Below are 21,061 nucleotides of genomic sequence, written 5' to 3'. Positions count from 1 at the left end.
TTATAATTTGAGGATATAATTATTTTGCCGTAGAAACAAAAAATAAATAAAAGTGAAAGAAATAGTATAATCGATTATTGTCAAGATTCCTACCTGAACTCCACTAGAGGACATGCATGCACAAGAAGCTCACACTTTTCCTAACCAAAAAATATTACAGAATCATTTTTATTGTTTGTTTCCTTCTTGGATTCTACCAATTTGATTGTTTTTTGTAAGAAAAACTTAAATTGTTGACAACATGATTAACACCACATTAAGCAGTATAATATGTATTATTAAAGTTAAGGCAAAAACTTGTGTGAGACGGTCTCACGAGTCATATTTTATGAGACGGATCTCTTTATTTGGATCATCCATAAAAAAATATTACTTTTTATGCTAAGAGTATTACTTTTTATTGTGAATATCGTTAGGGTTGACCCGTCCACTCTAAAGTTAAAAAAGAATAAATCACTCCCCGAATTAACAATTAATATAACCAAATATTTTTGAAAAATAAATCCAAATTCGATTCGTATTAACAATAGAATATTGCCCAACACAATAACTTTAGAAGCTAATTGTGGAGTGTATCCCCATTCCCAAAGCAAAATGGAGACAAACTTTGCACGACTAATTAGAGATCGACTATTTTCAGACATTATGTTTATGTTTCCTTTTTACAACACAAGGTTTAATAAGAAACTAATTTAAGGTGTCTAAAGTCCGATATCCATATTGCCCAACTTTTATTGGTCAATTACATGTATGTTAGATATGCAATCTAATTTTCTAAAAATATACCCAAATGGCAATTATATAGAAAGTTCAAAGCCTGGCCAAGAGATCCAGGACACGTAGGTTATTTAGCCACCACTATGAATTTTTTAAGGGAACTTAGTATTAGCTTTTAAGGAAAGATGAACATACTTATGGTTTTTTCCGAATAATGCTATTCTAATATTAAACATACTTTTACAAGAGAGGGAACATTTTCATCCAAAGTTCAAAGATTTTGATAAAATTTTATTACTTTCATTAACTACATCTTTTCGTGAAAACACGGATGCTCGACTTCATGATAACCGTGGCTAGGGTTTTCTTCGATCTAAATTGAGCTCGGTATCAACTCACTGACATTAACTGTTTGGTGCACACATATTTGTTTTATCCGATGTTTGACTCGAATTCTGTCATTATGTTATCTATTTATCCACATATATATTGATTTATCGTGTTTATATTATAGACGGGTTGATTTGGTTGAGCCTCGTTTGTAAACATCAATATGACCCAACTGTCTTCATGATATGAGTAATGATATTATAAAACGTTGCTGACAATTGGGGGTCCAATGTTGCTCTTTCGAGAACAGAATAATATCTCTGATATAATCCCAACCTCATCAGTGAATCCAACTCAACCACTGTCCTAACTTCACAAGATATATTTCTACGTGGAGAACCCAAGCAAAAAAAAAAACAAAAACAAAAACAAAAAAAAAAACTGAGGATTTGTGTGAGTATGGACAAGATTATTTTAGGGCAGACTTCATCGTGGTCTAATTTATGTCATTTCTTTTATAATTAGGGAAGTTGACGATAACTCGAGTCTCAAACTCAAAACATCGTCAATTTGTTAGAGAGTTGGTTTCACTGTACCAATCTAATTGCCAACATCTTCTATTACGAGATTGTCACACATGACTTGTCTAGTATAGTTTACCTGACTAACGTGGTTTCCAAGCTATTACATTAGTCCGGGATTTACTCAGTACGCATTGAAGAGTAGCGGCTGCGGGTTCTCAAGTCATAAAAAAAGGTTTAAAAACATGTGAGTTGTGGGGGCAGCAATCGAATAGTTCCGCTTCTTTTGATTTGGCTCTACATAAAATTATTCAAAAAATTGAAGCTCGAGTTTGAAATATAATTATTAGTAAACAATTTATGGACGATACAATATTGTGACTATAGCAGAGTTGCTTGTTTTCAGCCATAGAACAAACAAAAGAATTATATGCTTATGGTCCATATGTTGCCTTAAACCTTGCCAACATTAATGCAAAGAGCAGAGTTTTCTCAGTTGTCATTACCTTCAATTTTCCTCATTGAGCCAGAGGTCCCAACTCAACATACGGCAACAGCAAATCTCTAGTCCAAGAAAACGAAATGGGCATTTCACCGAACTTCACTTGTCCGTATCGACCCATTGTGAGAGAATCCAGCTATAACAAATACAAGGATGAGCCATCAGTCTCTCTCACAAAATCTCAAGTTTAAGATTTGCAATTATTCTCTTAAAGAAACGAAAACACAACAGCAAGTCAATAAGCCACCATTTAAGCCATAAATTTTTTGACACATTCCACAAATGGCAAAGGTCATCCTTGACACGGTAAATGGGATTATAGATGGTTTTGTCTTTGATCGGGAAAAGGTGAAAATTTGGTGGGAACTGTGTGAAAAAAGTAAAGAAGATCTCTACCAAATCTTCCTTTTTCTGTGATTTTTTATATTCAACTTGGCATGAGCGATTGTGTTTCTTATTTGTACACAAAAGAGCCCAAAAAGAACTAAAAAAGAAACTTGAGAACCATCCATTCGAGTAGGCAGTCTTCATACGGATTCTTCATACTGAAGATAGGTTGACTCCGCATCACGAAATTTCTCTTTAAATTCCCTCTACTCTTCACCCTTTTATTCGTCTATACTTTCAACCTCTGCCTTTGCAAGTTCAAAAACGCAAAATTTAGAAGTTATTCTTTCTTCCTTTCTTTAGACATCCTGAAGCAAAGAAAAATGAAAAAGAAAAGCAGTAGTATTTCATTAACTAGAAATCTAGTACCTTTGATAGTATGCTGCTGCATGGCTATCAAACTAAGCCTCTGTTTTTCTAGCCTCGAATCATCATTAAGGGCACTACATATCCAGGGGAGTTTTAGTTTCGATGGGAATGAATTTGCAGCAAAAGATTTTGGAAACCAAATTCATTTCCTTCCTTTTGCCGTTCTTCACCCGAACAAAGTGTCCGATATCGCCACAACCATACAGCATGTTTGGCAAATGGGTGCTGGTTCTGGGCTTACTGTTGCGGCGAGAGGACACGGCCATTCGCTGCAAGGTCAAGCACAAGCACCACATGGAATCGTAATCAACATGGAATCACTAACTGGGAAAGAAATGACTGTTCATGAAGGAAAATTCACTTACGTCGATGTCTCGGCTGGCGAGCTGTGGATCAATATCTTGCATGAGTGCTTGAAACAAGGGCTAGCACCAAAATCTTGGACAGATTACCTCCATTTAACAGTAGGTGGTACGTTGTCAAATGCGGGAATCAGTGGACAGGCATTTCGACATGGGCCACAAATTAGTAATGTCCACCAGCTTGAGGTTGTCACAGGTTTGTGTAATAAAATATATATTATGGCATGATGGTAGATTGCAACATAGAACACGAGTAAAAGTTCAGAAAGAACATTACATTGAGAAAATCTCTGCTATATAATAATAACTTCAAGTTGCTTGTCAAATAATATCTTTCTTTCATCAATTCTCAAACAAAGATTGACTAAATGCAGGAAAAGGAGAAGTGGTAGTTTGTTCGGAAGAGCAGAATGCTGACCTGTTTCACGGAGTTCTGGGCGGCCTAGGCCAGTTTGGCATAATAACTAGAGCAAGAATCGCTCTCGAGCCAGCACCGAAGATGGTAAAAATGCTGTATGCCTGGTCAATAATTATTTTCAATGTCTTGAATTGTCGAACGGTTCACAAGATTGTAATTCAACATTGCCACAGGTGAAATGGATTAGAGTTCTTTATTCAGACTTCTCCACTTTTGCAAGAGACCAGGAGCACTTAATATCTGCAGAAAACACCTTTGATTACATAGAAGGTCTTGTGATCATAAACAAGACTGGTCTAGTTAATTACTGGAGATCATCATTCATTCTCCACGACACAACTCAAGCCAATCAGTTTATATCTGATGGAAAGACATTATTTTGTCTGGAATTGACCAAAAATTTTAATCCGCACGAGGCTGATACAATAGACATGGTGAGATTCATGACGAACCAAATAGTTTAGCATTATTTCCGTTTCTAAATAAATATTGAAATTTCGGGGAGAGAGAGAGAGGAATCAATCAAACATTATTCTAATATCCAAAACCTTTTTTTGTCTTATGCAGGAAGTTGATTCCTTGTTGTCTCAATTAAACTACATCCCTTCAACACTCTTTATTACAGAAGTTTCATATGTAGAATTCTTGGACAGGGTGCACACAGCGGAACTGAAACTACGGTCTAAGGGAATATGGGATCTTCCACACCCGTGGCTCAATCTAATTATTCCAAAAAGCCAGATAAGCAGCTTTGCTGACGTTGTCTTCGGCAACATTTTAACGGACACGAATAACGGCCCAGTCCTCGTCTACCCAGTCAATAAATCGATGTAAAGATCTCGCTTAAAAACTCTCAGACAACCAATGTATAAAGCTCTTTCATGTAGTTTCGGCAATAAATCAACGATCATTTATTTTCAGGTGGGACAACAGAACTTCATTTGTACTTCCAGAGGAAGACATTTTCTACCTGGTGGCATTTCTTCCACACGCAGTTCCCTCGTCCACAGAACATGACGGCTTACAATACATCCTAAGTCTAAACAAAAGGATTTTAGATTTCTGTGAGGTAGCCAACTTAGGAGTAAAGCAATATCTGCCTCATTACACTACACGGGAAGAGTGGCAAGCACATTTTGGTCGGCGGTGGGAAATCTTCATGCAGAGGAAGTTAGCCTACGACCCTCTAGCAATACTTGCCCCGGGACAGAGGATTTTTCAGAAGGCCGTGTCCATTTTATGACAGTCAACTTTGGTCATTTGGACAACTGCCTACAGAATGTGCTCAAAAGTTACAATCAATTCTCGGCAATCTAATGTGCGGACCGAGGGGTTACCTACCAAATTTTAGAAAAGGTCTAGTTTGCTATATTGATAGGATTATGCAAGTTCCATATATTTTTCCCAATTCTTGGTATTGTATAAAGGTCTCAGACTCAGCCACCAGTTCAATTCTATTGAATTTAAAGAATTATAATGAATAGTTACATACAATGGTATGCTATCATATTCAATGATAAAAGCATTTACAGTCATCATATTACAAGACAATTCTTTAAGCATCGAATTCAATAACAAGATGGAAGCATTACTAGACAAATTTTAAACTGGTCATCAGTGTTCAAATTCTGAACCAAGTTGATCATTGAAACACTGCGGGCATTGACAGGGGAAAAAATGAAGTTTGAATCTCAATGAAGTTCACTCAACCCATTGGCTAAGACTGAAACAACCTAATTTAAACTTCATGTGGATACATATGAGGCTGTATAGTATAAAATATACACTAAAAAAAACAACAATTTTCACTTATTTCCGGGAAAAACTTACATCTAGCACTAGGTAGACCTCATACAATAGCAGTCCTCACTCTGCCATATCTTTCGTTTCATTTCTTCTGCAGCAAACTTTCTTGACTTGTGACTGCTATGTTTACCAGAGCACTGTATGCTCAATGACCCAAATACATTGTTTAAATATTTGACTTAAATCACCCCTATAAATTAATAGCTTCTTCGGGTATCTTTCGATCGATAATAATCGATATCTAATAAAATCAGTGCCTACTTTACACTTCCATTAATCAATTGAAAGTTCATGTTGGACAAAACAAATGAATAGCCAATTTACACAATTTTCAGGGACATACATGAGATACTGAGCAGCTAGAAATTTCCTTCATTCAACAAACAATGGAAGTGCATGATAGACCGACCAGTTGAACCGATAAGCAAGTTGTTTGACATGGATCATTCTATTTAATCACAGTACCTTAACATCATATAATGAAACAATCCCGTTCTCAAGATCTATGGTTCAATTTTAAGTACCGCAAGATCGCTTCATGAGAATATTTGTCATGGAACTTCTTAAATAGAAGACTAAAACATGAACCTTTAAAATGAATGCTCGAGAAATTATTTGATGGTAGAGAGCACAGAATCTACACCCACCCACAACATGTTATACGATGTCATACAGATAGTGGAACATAAAAAGTGAGAAAGGCATAGATTCTTCATACCATTTTTGGATAGTGGAACATATAGACTTCAGAATTGAAGGTACATCACCAACATTTCTTTTTAACTTCGATTGGAGGATTGTCTATTTCCTGTTGAATATCACTATCCGTAGCTTTTGTGGTGCCAGAATCAAGCATTGTTGGTGAAATGGGCACCAATGCAGATGTCAGAATCTCAAGACCATGCGACTCGACTCATTTTTATTATTGCCAACTTGAAATAGATGTGAGCAAATTGATGGCACTATATCATGCATTGGCCGGATTGCTTCAGGGACAGACCCTATGAAGCCTTTTGCCAAAAACCGCACTTGAAAGGCAGGAGGCGTCTACAAGTCGAGGTCTCTACGTGGCAGAATTTTCTTCAGTTACCTTGAACAGCGCATTTGTTGTGTAGTGGTGTGTGTCAACCAACTTGCAGGATTTTAGAGATATACATGGGAAACTGGGAGTAGAGTAGGCATGCTTAACGGGCTGTTCAACCCGGAACAGTTCTGGAACCAACCCATCATGTCCAGTTCAGATCAGAACCTGGCGGTTCCCTGTCATAGGGACAGTCAGACAGTCGGACAAATATAGGAATGGCAACAGTTGAACCGGTCTGGATTTACGGGTTATGACCCCGACCGGACCGGATCGGTTCCATGCATAGAAATCGGAACCAGTAGCCCGGTAAGCATGCGTAGAGTAGAGTTCCAAGTTATTGGAACAACAAAGCTAATATACAAATTGCTGCAAGATTGAATCGTGCAAACGACAACAGAAATTCGAGTGTAACCAAAACACGGTAGCCATCTATATTGTCTGCGTCATGGTTAACAGATGGGATTCATCCCGAACCGGTCCCAGCGTAATCCAGTTCAGTCTGCACCAGTTAATGTGGTCCAAGGTTGAACAAAATCCGATATTCTAATTAAATTAGATTACTTTTAAAAAAACCTTGATTTGGAACCGGAACTAATCCGGTCCAATAATGGGATCCGGTCCCCTTCCATCAGGTTCGGAACCGATTTTTTTTTTTTTAAATGTGTATTTTGTTGTTTAATAATTGTCACTTGTAGTCTTACATATAACAAATAATATATTTAATTTTTAAATGCATTGCATGATAAATGACATGTTTAAATATATACTGATTGAAGATAAAAATATTGATTTCAATCCTATCTCAACCCATTCCTATACCTTTCTAATTTGGTCAACAATTCGATTCCCGTGCAACCCGTTTCGTTTTGAGTCGATGGATTGAATTATATACATAATTCGGTAAATCCAGAACTACTTTAATCCAATATGTTATTGGATTGATTTGATTCCATTATTTTATAATCCGAAACGGGTTAATTCCGGTCTGATCCAGTACTAACATGCCTACATATTGAGCGAGGGATGAAGATAAATGCATTATACAGTGGAACCCTGAAAAAGGAAGAAGCATCCATTCCATAATAAGGCAATGGAACGATACGTGCATGTGTGTGGTGATTCCTTTTTTCTTATGAAAAGTGGGTAATCTTTATATAACATAATTTTATAGATTTTAAATACTTATATATATGAAATATTTTATATCATAACTCATCTTTGAGGACTTACGACGTATTAAATTATTTTTACATTGCGTGAGGAATTCAAAAGTTTTAAAATATGGTTGATTTAGTTATAACAGAATATGTACAAAAGAATACTAATTTTATTTTCGAATAATGGGAGTGAAACAAGAATCCCTTTCCTTTTCTATAAGGATTTGCACTAATCATAACTTAGATCATCTACCCAAATGTTAACTCAGATTTCTTTTGAAAATAAAAAGAAAACGATTTCTTCAAGCTCGATCAGGTCCAGTTGGTAACGGTTCGTAGCCGAAACAGGGATGCATTTGAGAACAATGGCAACAAGCAAACTTCCTGCTCCTAACCCAACGCTCACAATCCATAGTTCTCGGCCCGGCAGTATGGTGTCTGCGTACGTACGTAACCAAGATTTCGACTTTTATAACTTGGAACGTTACTGTGGACACCAAAATAAACATGAACATCCCGCTGCTGAGAATGCCACTGAGTATGTTTATCTTCTCCATGTTGCGGCTGTTGATTTCATTGAATATCTAGCATCATGAATCATCAAATGAGATTCTTCATAAATAATATAAACATAAATCAAGAGTTCAGAAACTCGCAGCAAATTTTGGTTGAGTGTGAGACTTGCATTTACTCTACTTTTCACTGTTGCGTCCGAGTCAGATTCTTGGTCAATGGTTTAAAAGTGTCTCATAGTGTAGAGGTTATATACCTGGCAAAAGACAGGTGTTGAAGATCAGAGTGTTGAGAGTAGCATCTGAATCTTTATCATTGAGTTTGAAGATCCTTTTTCCCATTAAACGACCAATTATATTTCTCCACATAACCTTTGTTATCAAATCCACCTTCCTTCCAACAGGTGATCGCGTCATCAATCCGTCATGTGGAGGTTCTTTGGCAAGCGCTAATGCACCAACTGTATCCATTATCATGTTTACCCATAGCAACTGCACAGTAGTAAGTGGCGCAGAACCTGCAGTAATACAAGGTCTCTTTCGATATTTGGATACCATATATGATTGAGAGATCAATTAAGTCCATTCCAATAATGATTCCTGAATGAATTCTACCTGTGACAGATGGTTCGCCGGAACGGTCGTTAAACGGTCGGAACGGCCGTTGCGGAACGGGAACGGTGACCGTCGTTCCAAAGTTCCAGGATAAAGCGGTGATTGTTTTGTAGCGCTGTTCTTCGACGTTTTAGCGGCGATTAAACGGCGATGCGGAACGGAACGGCGGAGCGGAACGGGAAATGTGGCAGTAGTTGTGGTTTTTAGTATAATGTCTTATATATTGATCCAATTGTTGTGAGGTCACTTCCATTAGAAAGATAAGATATAAGGCTATAACTTTCATGTATTGAGTTTTGTTCAAATCATTAGGAAAGACGAGCCAAAAGTGGCCCGAAGTTTATCAAAATTATTATGCAACACAAGATACTGATCATGGTTGTCGTCCTGGAATTGAGGAACAACGTCTTTCTTGGAAAGTTTATCAGAATTCTCTAGTGCTAGTGATAAAGAACATTCAGCTAATTCTACTCAACCATACATGGGTGTCGAAGAACATATAAGATGTCTTGGATCGGGGGGAAATCGACAAATTCAAATGACAGATAATTATGGATCGATGAGTTACAATTGGGACTCTCAGCATATTGGGTATGATCCGACTGCATATCAATCAGGTGGATATGGATATCAGGGTAATTATAATTCTAAACACGATTCTTTTGATAGATCATTTGATTTTTCAACATCTGGTACACATGGAATTAGACATCGTGGATTTGATTATGGGTCGTCTCAATATATTGGTGATAGATACAATGAGTCTTCATCATCTATATGGTGTGGTGTTGGACGTCATGGTCCCGAGTATAGATCTTCAAGTACAGCTGATAGTTCTACTGTGTATCGTGGATTCAGATACTATAATCGTCGTGACGAAACACTATTACAAAATCACTCATCCAATTCTAATGATCTTTCGTCATCTCAATCTAATCAATATCCCTATGGACAATCACGTCAATATCCAAATGTTTGAAATCAATTTAATCTACGAGATACTGATGAAGAATATAACAATGATTTCGCTCCTCCGCGTCACTCTTCATGGTATTAGCTTTGGTATGTTAAAATTTTTAGTGTGTATTTCTTATTATGCTATTATTGTAAAATAGTTTTGTATTGATATATTAATTTGTAATAACTTCATATATTTTATTTTTTAGTATGATGTAATTTATATTTAAAATTTTTTACCAATTTTTTGAATTTATTAATTTTTTTATACAAGCGTTCCGCAACATGACATTGGAACTGGAACGGTAGTTGCCGTTCCAAGCACGGCAACCGTTCCGGCGAACCATGCTGTGACACATGCTGAAAAAAGTTTGTCACGAGAGCCAACTGGATAAATTTTGGGATGTTCATGTATACTGCTCGACCCCATCTTGCTACATTCAAAATGATTGTGAAATTGTCGTCCATTATCACCACGTCAGCACTTTCTTTAGCAACCTGGGGATGTTAAGAAAGCTCCCTTCATCGAGGAAACATTATGCAATCTTGATCTTATAGATGCAATAGGTCAAGATTTTCATAGTTTGCAGGTTTATATTCATATAAAAATTATCGAGCTTGAGCTTCAGAATGATGTCATTTTCTTCAGAAACCTGAAGATAATGCAGAAGTTTCCTTTATATCATGAAACGAAAAAAATGAGACCTTGGCTTGGCTTGTATTTCAGAGTATGTAAAGGAGTCGAGTTTTTACAAATATTGAGGTTCAATTTTATATTTGATTCTTGAGTTTGAGATTTGAGTATGAATATACTATCGAGATTCAGTTCCTTCGGAATCACAAACCTCAGTTCCTGCTATACCCATGGCCAGTCCAATATCTGCCTCATGAAGAGCAGGAGCATCATTAGTTCCATCACCTGTCACGGCAACAGCATCTTTAAATCCTTTCCTCAAGAGGGTAACGAGTTTGTGTTTATCTGATGGTAATGACCGTGCCATAACCTGCAAAATAGGTTTTTTTTCAAAGATTTATACCGATAATCCTACATTGTCACACCGAATTAGTACTCTAGACTAATGTCAAACCTGTAGTTTTGGTATTATCTCCAGCATTTCCTGCGTACTTTTATCCCCAAAATCAGGGCCTTCTATGGCTATGCCATCATCACTCAATATCCCACTTTCTCTAGCTATGGCCTTGGCTGTATTGATGTTATCTCCAGTCACCATTCGGACGGTAATTCCAGCATTCAAACAAGTCTTTACGGCTTCTTTTACACCAGGACGCACTGGATCCTTAATCCCAATTACTGCTAAAAGTGTGTAGTTATCATCAGGGATTGATTCATCAGATGATTTGTCCATATCTTTAAAAGCTATGCAAAGTGTTCTAAGAGCTTCACTGGCAAAACCATTAATAACATTTGTCATGTCCTTTTTCTGTTCATGAGATAAAGGCACTAATTCCCCCTTCTTTCCTACAATCTTCTCACCCATTTCAAGAACAATTTCCGATGCGCCTTTATGGAATGCCTGACTCCCACCACCGGGATTTCCCACCAGAACCGACATTTTCTTCTTGACAGAATTAAAATGGTGATTTTCAAGATTTTGAATTCTCGTTTTCATGCATCAACGTCCCTTTCAAATAGCACCCCAAACTCAAGTAATGCTATATCTGTTGGTGAACCTAGTATCTCTTTTTTCCCGTTTTTACCGTTCACAACCTCAGTTCCTGTATTCAGAAATAAAAACTATAGAAGTCACATGATAAGAGTACATCACTATTTATTTCTTAATCAATCAACATGTTTTTTTTTTATTGCAATATGAATTATCGATAATAATTTTATTACACTTCACTAAACCAAACTTACTATGTGTAGTTTCCCGTAAAGCATGGATCCATTGGGACGAGAAGAAATCCACACGTCCACTTCCGACCTGGGCTTTCCAGCCATAGAATGAGAGTATAATCACTAGTCCCAGCCCACATTGGTGAATAATGAATTGACAAGCACCGTATCTTGCGTAATTCTCATAAAGTTGGAGGGGCGAAAGCAATTTTAGTAAAGCAATATCACCAAGGCACTCTCTCCCAGATATTCTCGGGTCCTTTTGCTTCCCACATGTGCACGGGTAACCCTTTCCCAATTTGATTCTCAAAACACCTTATCAGAATACATAAACAATAGACATAGACCTTGTCCATCTCTCTTATCTCACACACAAACCCAAAAGCAGGTTGTAAAATCCAAGAATTTTAAGTTTTATCACGATAGTATATTTTGGATATCAGGATTTATCTCATTTGAGGATGTGAGATTTGTAAGATTTTACCAAGATTGAGTGAATAATAATATCATGTATATTATTATTTGAAATTTCGCAGATAAATGCCTAAGATTTGAGTTGATATGGAGATGCCGGGATAAAAATCAGGCAAAGGATAATAAAATCCCTAGAATTCGAAATTTACAGTGTATATATTTGAGAATTTCGAAAATTGAGAGATAAAAGATTTAGAGTTCGAATTTATATCACGGATAGATCACGATTCTCGATAAAGATTTGATTCAGATTCAAACGCGATATCACTCGATCACGATAGCAGCCAACCGCTATAAATAGGAGGGCCCTGTAGACTCGAAAATCACACCACATATCACACCAAATTTTCGAAAATTTGTGCTCTAGTCTCCTTAGGAATTTTCGAGCGCAGCGAAGCCCTGCCGCCGTCCAACCAGTGAAGTAGGAATTTCGATGAACCCTAGCCTTTTTACGTTTTTCATCAATAATTTAAGGTAAGTGGGCTTGTTTTAAATTATTGAATTTCGATGCATATATTTTCGGTTTTATAAAAATTCGGGCGAGTACAATTCTTCTTCTACACCCTTCTGGTTACGATATTTTGCATGAATAAATGTTTTGACACTGTGAGAATTCAACTTGATATGGGTGGGAATTCCAACCATACGTACCCTTACGCGGTGGGGGAGATAACCGCTATACGGCCTCGTCCCCTTAGAGGAGTAAAAATTAGGGACTGATATCAGTAAACTATTGAAAGTAGATGAATCTCAGTGTCGGGTTAATGATGCGCACGTGATAAGATTATGTTTGCATTGTATGTATATTTCGAAATTGCATGTTGTTTTGTTGTACTCGAACGGCCCCCACTTGCTGAGTATTTCTCAAAATACTCACCCCTTACAACCTTCCCAGATAAATCCGAAGAGCAGATTGAAGAAGAAGAATCGGAACAATTTTGGGGCTGGTGAATTGTTTTAATCTCGAGAGTTGCTAGTAAAGAGGTTTCTGAATTTTGGTACTCAAGTTTTATGTAAAAAACGTTTCCAGCATTTATTTCATTAGTTATTTCAGTTGTAAAGACTTTGGTTTTTGAGATTATGATTAATAAACTGGTATTTCGGTTTATACTATGCTACGGGGCTGGTTGTTTCAATTGTGTGATTGTTAAACGACGTCGGTGTCAAATCCCGAGTTTCGGGGCGTGACACAGGGTAACTTCTTGGATTTGAGTTTTATAACTAAAAATTCATTCTCATATAAAATAGTAAGTTTCCCATATGTTTTAGCTGCTTACTTTTTCAAAAAATATTAAGAAAACCTACATCAAGTGATGCCATGAGTGCTAGTACTTAGGTCGAGCACTCTCGCTACTTGAGTTTGATCGATTACTCGATATTTTGAGTGTCCAAATAAAAACAACTATTATTCGACTTCAAGTGACTTTATAATCAATTCAAAGTTCTGTAACAATCTCTTAATCTAAGTTTTAATATTGAGTTTCTATTTGTTGCATTAGTTTGAGAGGACTATAAGTCTATAATAATAAAATAGTGAACAGGGACTGGTCACATGGCCATTAGGTGGAATGGACCCAATCTAATTTTAGAGAACATATGCAAAGTCATCTTCCCATGTGGATGAGGTACTTTTTGTGACCTTTCTTGGAGGATTAATATTTTCCCTAAAGTTTATAATTTTTAATAAATTTATACCTTATATTTAAAATTTTAATTCGAAAACCTCACTCTTCCTCCATCCATCCTCACCATCTCATTATTATTCTTTTTTAAAAAAATAAAACAATCCGAATTTATTGTTAATAAATCAGCAGAAATGAAATTTTTTGCCACACAAATTTATGTGAATCTTTATTTAAAAAAAAAAACAAATAGTTTCAATAAAAAAATGTGTCATGTCATGCAAAATGAGACATCAACGGCTAACGACAAAACTCTCGGACAATATAAAAATATTAAAAGCTAGCTTATGCTAATGCCGTAATCATACTCTGAAAAAGGACACTAATCATAACCAATTATTTAAGGAAAAAAGTAGAAAGACAATTTTCCTAACTTTTTCTTTCTTAATCATAATAATAATAATAAGAATAAGGTCTTCTGTTAGACGATTTCACAAATCTTTTTTCTGTGAAACAGATCAACTTCACCGATATTCACAATAAAAAATAATACTCTTAAGATAAAAATTAATATTTTTTTCAAGAATGACCCAAATAAAAAATTCATCTTACAAAATACGACTCACCCGTCAGACCGTCTTACACAAATTTTTACCAAATAACTAATGTCACATTTTTATTTCGTTCGTTGAGAATTATTTGTTTAGATATCAGAAAAATGACTAATCTCGAGCATAGAGGAACTCGACCAAAACCAGCATCTGTATCAGAGGGACCGAACACAAGTCAAAATATTCGAATTTTGCAGAAATATTCGACGTACAAATATGAAAGGTTAAACACGAGAATATAAATCTATAACTTTCTTGTAATAGTATATTTATTATATTGATCAGCCGCATAAAATATCCGCATCAGCTATATACATCGACTTCGTTTATATATAGGAAATCTTAATTTTCTGGAATTATACAGTGGGAGATCGAAGCCATCAATGGCGACGAAAGAGAAAAATTACAGCTCCATGATAAAGTGTTAATCCTTTGGTCTTTGAGTAAGATGATGACTATCTTTTTATACCTGTGATCCAACAAGATTTCAGCTAAGATGTGAAAGTAGACCGAAACATACAGTGCAGCATATATTTATATTTATATTTATATATATATATATAACGAGAGCGAGCAGAGGAAAAAGATGGCTGTCCCACTTCCTTCCCTGCCTTTATATATGCATATTTTGTTTTGTAATAAGTAGTATAGTATTTATTAGTTATGTAATGGTGGTGGTTCCAACGTCTGTTGAGGTGGTGACAAGGGCGGCAACCGTGGTGATGGTATGGTGCTTTACATGTAAGAATCTTTATCCTGTCCAAAAAAGAAAAACCACCATGATCACTCGAAAGAGACGCGGGATATGGTTCTTGAATTAGGTGAAGGAATGAATACAAGTTTTGATTAAGACTTGAATAATTGCTGGGTCTTACCTTGAATAAGGTGGTTGGAGAGCAACAAGTTATTTAAGCCTACATTCCAATGGTCTCATGACCAGAAGCAAACCTACATCAAAGTCATGTGTGATTTTTCTAGTAATAATTAATGCTGCTGCGCAATAATAGTTAAACAAAATGATTAGAGTAATGTAATATACCTAGGAACATGGAAGTAACATGATTTGAATGGAGTAATTTCAAGTGAAGTAGAGGGGAACAAAGTTGGACATGTGATCAAATTATCGTCCTTCAAAGCTGGTGTAGGATTGAATCCATTCTCGTCTGCAGTCTCCACCACGCTGTTAGAGAACGTTGTACAGTCACCGGTAGCAATAGATGTAGCGAAGGGGCTATCGGGGAGGTTGTGATCCGCGCTGTATTTTTTGATAGTTTTAATTAATTTTAATACATGGATGCACAATATAATGATGCGGACTATCAGATCTACATCATTTGACTGGAGAGAGCTAAAACCTTTCTTGTAGTAAATCACATTCTTTAGAGGGGACTTCCTTCCCGTCGTCGTTTTCACTTTTGACAAAAGAATCTTTATTCTCAACCGTGCTTTCGGTAGGATTAACGGTCTCGTTGGCATAAACATTTACCGGATATGGAATTGTCCCATTCGGGCTATTCCCTGCAATAACATAGTTCCACATGTTCAATCTCCATAGATGGATTATGCAATTTCAGAGAAAATGGGATCTAGTAAAATGGGAACCTTCCAATTTAGCTTCCGGGCTGCTGCTATCAGAATGGACCATGCTTTGATTGTAAAAGGCTTGCGAGTATGCGGACGGTGAAAAAATGGCACCGGTGGAGAGGTTACGGTTGTGGCTATTCTGCTTCATATCAAGAAGCTGTAGGCTCACAAGTCTCTTATTCTGTAGTTCAATGGCTTGTTCCAAGTCGGCTTGTTCCTCTAATTTTCTTCTCCATAATATATCCTGAGTATTGTACAGCATTCTTGCACCTAATGTGCATCCAAAGATTACAATATTTGTATGAGAAATTGCCAAATTGCCATTTTTGGAAACCCAAACAGTGATAGTCAAGCGTATAAACATATATAGTGCGTTGGACCACCCGCTAGGATCACGAGCTTCTGGAAAGATTGATCAATAAAATTGTACTAAAAGTGCCCTGCGATTGCAGCTTCAAAATCCTTTGTGCAATCCCGTTAGCTCACATCGCGCAATCGAAAATAATTAATTCTTGGCTTATATTTCCCAATGATGGGGAGCGGGCAAGCATAAAGCAATTGTTTGATCATCAATAATTAGTTTGAACCTTACCAAGGTGAAGATCGAAATGATCTCTAGATTCAAGACCGATAGGGCTACCACATGCATTGAATTCGCCCCTTTCCATTTGTAGTCTCCTGCAACAACACAACATTAGCAAGAATTCAAGAATCTTGCACCTTATACTACATAACGAGAAACAAATAGGAATAAAAAGGTTAACAAATCAAATCACCTATGCTTATCTGGGATTTTGCCCTTCTCTTTATATGGTTTCACGAGAACTCGAGCATCGCATACGAAATGAGGATTACCCTTTGCAAGAATGAGCTTCACCGTTTCTGGATAATCGAATGTGACGAAACCAAACATCCTCTTCAGCTGATATGGAATCCTTACATCTTGGACTGGCCCGAAAATACTTCAAGGTCAAAGAAAAGTACATTAAAAAAAATCCCAAAAGCTCGATTAGCTTAGAAATGCAAGAATTCAACTTCATTTATTTCAAGAAAATATAATTCACCTAAAGTAAGTGGAAACATCTTCTTCTTTGAAAGTGCTGTCAGCTGGAAATGTTAGGTAAATTTGCCTTGAACCAGGATTCACTATTCCAAGATCACTTCTTTCAAGCCTGTTTCGGCTAGACTTGTAGATACCTTCGGCCATCATCAATGCTCTAATAAAAACAAAAACGTAAGAGAGAAGTGATATAAGATCTAGAATGTAAAACATTGTTATTTTTTGCTAAAAACCTCGGACTGTCGGCAGGAAATTGCTGCTGCAGAAGAAAATTCATGCATTTGTTTGTGAGCCGCGGAGAAAGAGAAGCCTGCCGCTGCAGTTGAGTTGACTTTGACCGGAGGAACTCTTGGCACTGCTGCTCCATCATCTCAAACTTACTAGGTGAACCCACAGCCACAGCTCCACCTTCCGCCGCCACAGGACCGCCACCGTCGCCGCCGTGATGGAATGGGCAGCTGGTACCATTCTTGCAGTACCCTCTAGCGTAGTAAAAACAAGGCTTCCACCCAAACCCTCCTCCACCCAGATCATCGGACCCCATGCAGATGTCATTCACGGAGCAGCTCCTCCGGTGGACCGCAGCGGCACCACCCCAGCTGCCGTCATAAGTACGGAAGCAAACGGGGTCGGTTCCATCATTCAGGAAAGATAACTGTTCTTGAAGCTGCAGCTCGTCGATCAAATCCACCTCTCCACTTGTATAAAAGGGAGTAGCAGCAGAGTTCATAGTAGATGGTGAGCTGCCATTAATGTAACCACCAGGACTGATTAAATCATCCGAGCTCTGAAAATCCGAGAAGCTGGAGCTTATACTAAGTGGAGAAGGAAGATTCAAACCACCGAGAACCCTAGATGAAGCAGAAGAACAAGAATTCTGCCTTGAAAGTGTTGATAAAGGGTTGCTAAAAGTTGAAGGAGGCGGAGGAGTTGATGGGGAGATCGATGACACTAAACCAAGTTCTTTTCTTGCTTTAAGAATCACAGAGTGTAGCAAAGATTCAGGGCCAAACGCTAAGCGAATCATTTCTTTCTCTCCATGATCTTGTATCAGCAAGACCCCCATGATTTTAGAAGCATTTTCAGGGTCTAAACTTTGGATTCTCTGAAAGACAATCTTTGTTGCTTCATATGGTTCCATGTTTACTCTTAGGGTCGGTAGCAGATTTCACTCCAACCCTTCACAAATTTTGTACCTTTATGCGAACAAAGATTCCGAAAGCAAATAGGTGAAAAAAAAATCTTTCTTTTCTTGCTTCCACGATCACACCCAACAGCTGTAAATTAGAGTACCATCAGTTGTCCACTACCTGCAGCAAATAATAAAAAGAAGAAAAGGGAAGTGTTAAATAAAGGAGTATTTCCTTTGAGGAAAGGTAATGAAAAGGAAAAAACCATTCAAAGTTGCCTCTCGGCACACAAAAAAACACAGTAGTTGAATTTCTTAATGAAGAAATACAATTAATAACAGTAGCATCATCAAACACAGGCTGCTGATGATGATGAAAGATCTCAAGATTCAACAAAAAATGATTTTAAGAAAAACCTCCGAATCAAACAAACACAAACACGAGAGCTTGCTCCGAAAACCAAGTATCACATCTAAAAGATTTCATCTTTCTTCCTACTATATTTCTGTTTTTTCCTCTCTTTGTTCAAGTTTTCAAATGTCTGTTATCAATGGAAGTAACTAACAAAAGCCAAACCACCGTCTTCTCTCCCTGTGCCTTCAAGATTCAGAAGCGGTTTGACAGTAACAACAGCATCATGCAAGGGACAGAACAATTAATTCAGTATATTGAAAAAGAACCCACCCTAAATTCACCCTCGTGTTAAATGGGCAGTTGATTAAAATAAAAACAGTGAAATAATTCAAAAGCTGTAAATTTTTAATTATCGTGAATTGACTGCACTTAAATTACACCATCCCTCTCTCTTTTTTAAAAAAAAAATCTTTGAAAGAAAGAATTAATGAGGCGCTTGGAGAGTCGTAGGAGTCGTCCTTTTTAGATCTGTGTACAATGTAGTGCACGTTCTCTCTCTGACACACAAACACACACTATTTTCCATTTTTTCCTCTTCTTTTTGAGCTGCTTCGAGCGGTGAACCCTTACATGCAGACTCGGGAGCGTCGCGTGCACGCGTTAATGGTGCTTATTTGGGGCAAGTCATACGCGGGTCCGGGTTTGTGTACCAAATTAGTGGCGATTCGGGTATTCGTTAAAGGCAATTAACGTTTTATTATATATATTATACATGCTATATTACATCTAACATGAGTTTAAAGAACAATAATAAATTTCATGTAATCTATTAGTTACTATGAGTAGGTCTCTTGTGAGACGGTCTCACGAATATTTATCTGTGAGACGAGTCAACCCTACCCATATTCATAATAAAAAGTAATACTCTTAGCATAAAAAATAATATTTTTTTATGGATGATCCAAATAAGAAATCTGTCTCACAAAATACGACCTGTGAGATCGTCTCATACAAATTTTTGTCAATTATTATATATTAAATTTGAAGTACATACACTAATTGATTCTGTATATAAATATGACATCAACAACAAATTACATATTTAACCTAGAAAGCATACATTTATTTCCATTGTTGAAAGATAAATATGTCAAAATTAAAAATACATTATCTCCACTATCTGATCAAGTCACTCCCAATTTAACAATTATAAATAAATTTATCATGTTTCTTTATTCCTTATCTTCCTTTTTAAACAAAAAAAAAAAAAATTTCTCAAATTAATCTGTAATTCTGGCTCATTGTTGTGAATTTATGCCTCAAAACGCTTATATTTAATGTATGTTTTTTTTAAAAAAAATCAAAACTAATACTTGATGGGTTTTAGTGTTTTACATTATTATTTTTTATAATTAAATTTCTATTTATGTTATTCATATTGTTTGAATATGTGATTTTGTGTACAAAATATGATTATTAACATTAAAATTTTATATGATTATTTGACTGTGACATTTATTATTGTTATGTGTGAAATTGTTAATTTTTTTGTTTGAAATATCAAGTATTAGTGTTGCTTTCCAACAAAAAAAATTTAAAAAAAAATTTGCATTTCACTACGTGGCGGGTTGAGGTATTTCCGATCCGTCGGATTGGAGGCTCGACCCTGTTTGATAGGGGACCAGGCGGGCAGTCCCGTTTGAATTTTGATAGCCCTACATATATAATATGACACAAAAGTTTTTTAAAACGTATAGTACATATTTTTTATGTCTAAAATATTATTTTTTATAGCATGAGTTTTTTTTAAAATTGTGTTATGAAGAATTTTTTAAAATTGTGTTACGAAGAAATTGTTGGATCAATTTATTTATATAGGCTTATATGTGAATAATTATGTATTGTGGGTTGTCTATTAAGTTAAGCCCAAAATAAAGTGATCAATTGATGTTTCGGGTTATTGGACTTTAATGTATCTAATGGGCTGTGGGCCTTTAATGTGTAGAGACATAAGTGTAATTTCTGTTTTTATGATGGGCTAAAACAGAAATATCAGAAGATATTGATAAACATTATCTATAAATATGGGTCATGGTCCCCAGATCTCGTGTTATCACTTTCACTATTCTCTCCCCCATTAAGAAAATAGTTCTGAAGAGAAACTAAAGGATTCTCTCAAGGAAAGAGCGCGTAGATCTGGAAGATCAAGACACGTTCTAAAGAAATTCAGGATTATGGCTTCAGGTACGCTTTCCGCTTAAGATTTCAGTCAAATTCTTAATGATTTAGCGTGATGGATTCTGCGGTTTATGGGTTTTCCCCAACAAGTGGTATCAGAGTCATTCATGTTTGAATCATTGAGATTTGTTTAAAGTTTTGCAAATTATTTGGATCCAGATCTGGAAAATAAAATTTTGTTTAAATTTTTTGATATGGCTTCAGATCTGGAAAATATAGTGATATGTTTTCAGATCTGAAAATATTTTGATATGGTTTCAGATCTAGAATTTTTCTTTTTGGTTTAGATCTGAAAATTTTTTGTTCTATGATTTCAGATCTGAAAAATATTTTGGTTGAAAACCAAATCTTTTAAAGTTTCAGTTTTGGTAAAAAGATTTGGTTGTAAAATTT

General features: G+C 36.3%; 2 protein-coding genes, 1 long non-coding RNA gene and 1 pseudogene across 7 annotated transcripts; 1 reads left to right on the top strand and 3 right to left on the bottom strand.

Annotated features, from left to right (window-relative positions):
* Positions 1–2,075: 2,075 nt before the first annotated feature.
* Positions 2,076–6,851, bottom strand: LOC142546909 (uncharacterized). Of its 3 annotated transcripts, none has more exons than XR_012820550.1 (5): positions 6,131–6,851; positions 3,192–3,846; positions 2,827–3,095; positions 2,576–2,705; positions 2,076–2,206 (listed from the first exon to the last, which is right to left on the bottom strand). It is a non-coding gene; the product is annotated as an uncharacterized LOC142546909 (long non-coding RNA). The 3 variants fall into 3 exon arrangements; XR_012820549.1 differs by lacking the exon at positions 2,076–2,206 and having other exon boundaries at positions 2,354–2,705; positions 3,192–3,368; positions 3,607–3,846; positions 6,131–6,847; XR_012820548.1 differs by lacking the exon at positions 2,076–2,206 and having other exon boundaries at positions 2,354–2,705; positions 6,131–6,850.
* On the top strand, positions 2,704–5,061 carry LOC142546908 (cytokinin dehydrogenase 9-like). The gene is made up of 5 exons (XM_075654878.1): positions 2,704–3,384; positions 3,563–3,690; positions 3,780–4,040; positions 4,174–4,436; positions 4,528–5,061. Exons 1-5 carry the CDS (start codon positions 2,781–2,783, stop codon positions 4,847–4,849), a joined length of 1,578 nt encoding a protein of 525 aa, XP_075510993.1. The 5' UTR covers positions 2,704–2,780; the 3' UTR covers positions 4,850–5,061.
* Positions 6,852–7,862: 1,011 nt separating the features above from the next.
* On the bottom strand, positions 7,863–11,951 carry LOC142544157 (calcium-transporting ATPase 4, plasma membrane-type-like; annotated as a pseudogene).
* A 2,590-nt stretch (positions 11,952–14,541) lies between these two features.
* LOC142546906 (zinc finger CCCH domain-containing protein 23-like) lies at positions 14,542–18,833 on the bottom strand. 3 transcript variants are annotated; one of them, XM_075654876.1, is made up of 10 exons: positions 18,642–18,833; positions 17,180–18,256; positions 16,951–17,103; positions 16,663–16,848; positions 16,479–16,564; positions 15,905–16,156; positions 15,658–15,820; positions 15,342–15,557; positions 15,178–15,250; positions 14,542–15,058 (listed from the first exon to the last, which is right to left on the bottom strand). In XM_075654876.1, exons 2-9 carry the CDS (start codon positions 18,085–18,087, stop codon positions 15,217–15,219), a joined length of 1,998 nt encoding a protein of 665 aa, XP_075510991.1. In that variant the 5' UTR covers positions 18,088–18,256; positions 18,642–18,833; the 3' UTR covers positions 14,542–15,058; positions 15,178–15,216. The 3 variants fall into 3 exon arrangements, with proteins under 3 accessions (XP_075510991.1, XP_075510990.1, XP_075510992.1); XM_075654875.1 differs by having other exon boundaries at positions 18,493–18,731; XM_075654877.1 differs by having other exon boundaries at positions 18,653–18,677.
* Positions 18,834–21,061: the final 2,228 nt, after the last annotated feature.

The sequence above is a fragment of the Primulina tabacum genome, chromosome 5, assembly GCF_025594145.1.
Source record: "Primulina tabacum isolate GXHZ01 chromosome 5, ASM2559414v2, whole genome shotgun sequence".
Classification (NCBI taxonomy): Eukaryota; Viridiplantae; Streptophyta; class Magnoliopsida; order Lamiales; family Gesneriaceae; genus Primulina; species Primulina tabacum.
Note: the sequence above shows the minus strand (reverse complement) of the source record. Positions and strands in the feature narration are given on the sequence as shown.